General features: G+C 40.1%; 1 protein-coding gene across 4 annotated transcripts; it reads right to left on the bottom strand.

Annotated features, from left to right (window-relative positions):
- Nucleotides 1-1,270: 1,270 nt before the first annotated feature.
- On the bottom strand, nt 1,271-5,641 carry LOC108412299. Of its 4 annotated transcripts, none has more exons than XR_001856637.2 (3): nt 5,589-5,641; nt 5,367-5,433; nt 1,271-4,499 (listed from the first exon to the last, which is right to left on the bottom strand). XR_001856637.2 is itself a non-coding variant. In XM_037531462.1 (2 exons), the coding sequence occupies exon 2, from the start codon at nt 3,190-3,192 to the stop codon at nt 2,452-2,454; it is 741 nt and encodes a 246-aa protein (XP_037387359.1). In that variant the 5' UTR covers nt 3,193-3,343; nt 5,367-5,506; the 3' UTR covers nt 1,271-2,451. The 4 variants fall into 4 exon arrangements, 1 of the variants encoding a protein (XP_037387359.1); XR_005129187.1 differs by lacking the exon at nt 5,589-5,641 and having other exon boundaries at nt 1,271-3,343; nt 4,092-4,499; nt 5,367-5,506; XR_005129186.1 differs by lacking the exon at nt 5,589-5,641 and having other exon boundaries at nt 5,367-5,506.
- Between the last annotated feature and the right edge of the window lie 384 nt (nt 5,642-6,025).

The raw sequence follows: 6,025 nt of genomic DNA on the forward strand, positions 1-6,025 counted from the left end.
TCAAATTTGACTTGTTACGAGGCTGAATTCGCTTCTCTTGTTCGAATTTTCCCGTTCCACCCTAAATGGTGCCTGAGGCTCCAGAATGTAACTGCTTCACCATTTAGGGTGGAACGGAAAAATTAAAGTAAGGAGCTGGCGAATGAGAAGCGACTTCAGCCTCATGACTTTTCAGTGTTTGTCTGTTTCTCATTGCAGATTAAATGTAGCTGGAAACCAGCTGGAGTTACTATAAATACAACCCCAATTCCAGTGAAGTTGGGACGTTGTGTAAAGCATAAATAAAAACAGAAAACGATGATTTGCAAATCCTTTTCAACTGATATTCAACTGAATCCACTACAAAGACGAGATATTTAATGTTCAAACAGATAAACTTTATTGTTTTTTGCAAATATTCACTCATTTTGAATTTGATGCCTGCAACACGTTCCAGAGAAGTTGGGACAGGGGCGTGTTTCCCACTGAGTTACATCACCTTTCCTTTAACACTCAACAAGTGTTTGGGAACTGAGGACACTGATTGTTGAAGCTTTGTAGGTGGAATTCTTTCCCATTCCTGCTTGATGTCCAACTTCAGCTGCTCAGCAGTCCGGGGTCTCAGCACAGACCGCGTGGGCTTAACTTCTCTTTTACGACTGCAAGTGGGGCCAGAGATTTGCTTTTCTCTGACTAAATGGGCACGTTACACACACACACACACACACACACACACACACACACACACAATAAGGACTGAAAACGTTGCGGCTGCAATTGAAGTTTCTTTTCTGGATTATTTCAAGGTGATGATTTGAAGTTCACCAATGCTTCTGCTTCAGAGTACAATTGTGGTGCATCAAAAATCGCTATCAAATTGTTTTTAGTTTATGTTATTCTTTATTTTTGGTTGTCTTTTACTGAAATGAGGTGTGTAGAGAATTCTTTTGTTGCAGAAGCAGACGAGTACGTCCCTGTTCAAGAGAATATATATTTCTGAACATATGATAGTATACAGCTATGAGAACCAGTAAATTAAATTTCCTGGGTTACAGAGCCACAACGGGACGGTAAAAGAGCCGCATGTTGCAGAGACCTGGTCTATAGCCTGTGTACATGTAACTTTAAATACAGGATTCCTCTAGTGTCCCTTACCCAGTTAACACAAAAGCATTGTGGGTCATTCTCCATTTGGAGTGGGAATTCACGTGGATACATTTTTAAAAATCAATTTAATTTGTCCCAGAAACAAACAACCTTAAAATGTCTATTAACAACTCCACCTACCAAATAGATTTCAAATTCCAAATAGATTTTAATATATTTTGACATAAAATGCAAAGTTTTGGTCAATTTGTCACTGGTGTTACCCCATCTTGAAGAATTTATTTTGTCATCAATTTATTTATTTTTAATTGAAATTACAATGTGACTGAATGCAATAAAGAAATTCCATTTAACTGAACATGTTACCAAAGTATGTTTATACACAAGCACTGAAAACAACAAAAATAAAGTGGTCTTTCTTTATACTTAAAGGCATCTTCCTATACTATTTTTTAAAAAACACAATAATACATTTTTGTCCGATAAACATGAAAATTTAACTACTGATATAAGAAACAGTGCAGAAATTAATGATTCTAACATTTCATGCAGGATACTTTTAATTTTAAAAAAAATCATGAAAAAGAACAAGCATCACATGGTAACACATCTGTAACACCAGTGACTGAACAAGCAATTTCACTTAATAAACATCAATGCACTACAAAATGAGCAAAAAACATCACGGTAACCTTTCATTTCTGTAAAGTAAAATTTTTATCTTGTATATTATTCATTTTATCATATTTTAGCAGAACATTTTGCATTCAAATTCATCAAATACATTGAAAGTCAGCACATTTTCTCACAACAAATGAATAGATCATTAAATCTGCAAACATTCCCCATATATTTGCTCTCTTCAGCGAACATCAGGGCAGATGAGTGAAGGAGGTTTTCTCTAAATAGTGCCAGATTTTTTTGTCAATCTGAACTGACCTTTTGTTCAGAGCGACTGGCTCAGGAATAAAACACACAATTTGATCGTCCCCATACCAGCGGACATCTTCCCTTGGGCTGGGCCAGAAGAATTTATTAACTCCGTTTCTGTGCATACATTTTACTTTTATGTTGTGTGCCTCCACTTCAAGAATGATGCCAGGATAAGGATCTGCATCATAGTTTACTATACACCACTGGCCAATGTGCACTTTTGAGATTACTTCTGGACGGAGTAAAGCAGGGGCAGACCTTTCAATGGTATAGTCTTCTTGTTGACTTTCACTTCTGGCAAATGTGAACTCTTGAAGGCCATAGCATGGGCAGTCAAGGACTCCATCCATCATTTTGCATACGCAGCTGATGTCCCTGTATTTGATGCTTTCTTGGACCACACTGATCACCTGGTGCATCCTCATCGTGCCTTTAATAGTTACATGTGGAGGTCCGTTCACAATGCGTTGTCCCATTTTTTTCCACGTCTTCTGGTGACACAAAGAACAGCTCCACTGAAGACGTCTTCTGTTTGAGCTGAAGGAACAGGGATTCAGCATCTGGAATGTCTGTTCCATGGTGCACTAGACTGTCTGCAGTTCTTTTCAAGGAGCCACCAATGCCATCTGGTGCACCTTTACCATGGCTGGCCTCAACGAAATGCCAGCTTGTCTCCTTAAAGTCCATCTTAAATGGCTCAGTGGACAGCATGTAAATGTTAGCCTTCTGCTTATACTGCGTTGCTGGTCTGTCGCTGAAAAAATGTAGTCTGGTGACACCCGGACAACGTTCCCTCAGCTGGCTAAGAATAGGTGAAAGATGAGCCCAGATGGCTGGAGGATCATGTTGGCGGCTTGGCGAGATGGAGCAGAAAGGGATGATGGGCTGTTCCGCTTTGATGTAGAGAACTCCAGTGTGCAGTGTAGCCTGCTGGTGGGATCCACCAAAGTGCACAGACTGAATCTCTTGTGAGTATTTGCAGTTGTAATTCTCGCTAAAGTCGACATGGATTAAAGCGTCAGTTTCTTGCAAATTCTCTCTCACCTGCCGATATGTTCCATATTGCCATCTGATGTTGAAGAGGTGTCGTCTGTAATGAGCAAGCCTCTCCTGGAACTGTGTCACCAGAGCATCTTCTGTGGTGACCATCTCCTTTTTAACAGAAACGGTCATTTTGTCATGGCCAGCATCTCCAATCTTCTCAAGGACCCACTGTGTTACCGAAATGCTTTCATTTGATGGACACTATCAGTTTTTGTGAGTTTTACACTGACAGATGTTCCTGTCAGCTTCAGTTGGATGCATGACCCAAAAAGGTCTTTGTCTGCAAAAGAAGGGATAGGACACTGCATCAGGACTTTCTGCCAAAAATCTCCTATGCAGATTTAGAAGGGTGTCACAAAGAAGTCGTCGCTGCTTTTTAACCTTCCTTAGAGTAATTGTGTTCTTTGTTCCAGTGGTCATCCTGCTCACATCATCATGTAGAAAAAACATCTTCACTGATCTTTTCTTAGCCTGAGAAGCTGTATTTCTAGTCCTGGGAAATTCTGCACTTTCCACATTTCCAAATTTCCATTGTCTGTAGGAGAACCCTAGATTTTTCTCACACAGAGATTGCAAGCGATACTTTTTCAACAAAGTTGAAAACAATCGAGCTGAAAGTTTAACTTTCCTTTGGCTTGTCTCTTCCCCAGTGACTAACATGTATTAATAAACTCAAACTTTGCTGAGGGTGCACGGGTGTCTGCCCTTTGTGCATACTTACAGGTTAATAACTATTGTTCCTCTTTTATTGTGCAACTCATTTGCCCTTTTGACTTACTGGATTTTGATGTTGAACTGACTAAGGAGCACATCCTGAGATGGAGAGAAAAACAACTCCATGTATGGACATGCAGGTTACGACATATGTTAGAATGTGTTTGAGCCCCGCCTTGACTGCCTGCGTGCACGAGGGAAGGGCTGTGTGTGTGTATAAAAGAGGGGACTTCCCCTTCTCTTGTGTGCTTTTGCTGAATAAACTCTGTCTCAATACGAGAGTGTTTGTTCCCCATTTGCACCGGGCGCTCTACCTTGGGTCTTAGTGGGATCTGCCGAGCTGGTTTATCGCTTCATTCTCTGGTTTCTGAGGGAGAACACGGTCCAAGAAGACCCTTCTTAACGAAGCATAAAGTTGCTTTTCTTTTTCTTGTTTTGCATTGCGATACTTTTCCTGCAGACTTCTCACAAGAGCAAAATGGAGAGTTCAGGTCCTCTTCACAGGGGAATGTACAGATGACCCCTTTAGTGGTGCTTCTGCGTTCTTCTGTGGACTGTTTGTGTTTTTTTCCTTTTTAGTATTTGTAACTGCACGGCGGTATCTCTGCCTAATTTTGGCATAAAGTTGAGTGGTCTTCTTCAGTTCTATTTCCAACTGTTTTATTCTTTAATAGCACCTCCACTTTTGCTTTGTAACTACTTTCCTCCCATAGTGTTGCTGTCTATTGAAAAAAGAAAAGTGTTTAACTTTAAACACAAACAAAAGCTTAACTTAAACCTGATGTGAACATTTTCAATCAGATTGTCTTGTTTGCATTAGAAATAGTTACACAAAATGTATGGTCGCAAAAACATGTAATAATAACTGCAATAAGAAATAACATCTATCCATCATCCTTCCACTTCTTCCTAGTCAGGGTCTCAGTGGGTTGGAGTTACAGTGGCTGGTGCTGCCCTTAACTGTGCTCTATGCCTTGCCTGCCTTTCTCGCCATCTTTTTCTTTCGTGACGTTTCCCTCTCTCTGAGAGATCCCCTATTAGTTTTCTTTTATTCTGTTCAATGTCTCTCCTGTATTTCTCCTGCTGTTTTACCAGGTAAGCAGCCCTACGCTCTGGATCTGCGTCTCTACGCTGCCTATACAGCCGCTGTCTCTCTGCTGCACTCTGTCTGGCCGTAACTAGCTATGATAGCAAAATGACAAAATAAGCATTAACAGACTTAAATACTTACCAAAATTTTTTATTTTTTAAATAAAATATTGATCACACTTTCATATAGTTTTTCAAGTGTCGTGATCATTCATGAAATTAACATTAGTCACTGGTGTCACATGAATATGACATAACACCAGTGACATTTTAGTTCAAATGGAGGATTTTGTGAAATGGCTGCCTCATTGGCAGTCAAGAGACCATGTGCAACTACTTAAAATCAATCAAATAAAAGACATATGATGATATATTTGACAAAAAATCCATTTTTTAATAATTAAAGCACATAACACCAGTGACACAAAGAAGTTATGTGCTACCGGATAAACAGAATTATCATCGAATTAATCAAATAAAATGAACAAGTATGGACCCACCTTCTCAAGATGCTTCTTCTTTGATGACCTGTGACCCAGGGAAGCAGTTTAACAGAGCTAAAAATATCTATGATAAAATATAATAGAAGAGTCTTGATAACACCAGTGACCAAAATCTTTGTGACAAAATATTTTTTAAATAAAATACATATTTTTTTAATGTAGTATGATGTTAATCATGTATATAGTAAATCTGGATCTGAATTTTTTTAGCCCTCCAACCTTTGCGACGTGGTTTCCCACTCCAAATAGAGAATGACCCTTGGATATTTAGCCTTACCAGCAAGAATGTACAGCGGCCTCCACCGGTAGTTGTTGATTGTGTCCTCTCTCTTCGTGCTGAGTCACGTGACAGCACCACCACAAAACAGAGGCGTGAGAGACGAAAAGCAGCATGGTGATCTTAAAACACCGGAGTCGACTCCAAGTATTTCGACAGAAGAGTCGACTCCGACTCCCAGATGTGCTGAAGTCGAAGATTCGATTCTGTTAGAGTCGGCTCCGCAACACTTACGGCGCTGTCCAGAAGCGCTGGAGAGGCATCACTGGAGTATTATAGCGTTTGGTCAGGTGTCATTCACCTCACTGTATTCTGTCCGTCTAAATGACGGCGATCCCACCCTTGAGGCCCGGGTCCCTTTCTTGACTCTTCCGGGACA

The sequence above is a fragment of the Pygocentrus nattereri genome, chromosome 20 (assembly GCF_015220715.1).
Source record: "Pygocentrus nattereri isolate fPygNat1 chromosome 20, fPygNat1.pri, whole genome shotgun sequence".
NCBI lineage: Eukaryota > Metazoa > Chordata > Actinopteri > Characiformes > Serrasalmidae > Pygocentrus > Pygocentrus nattereri.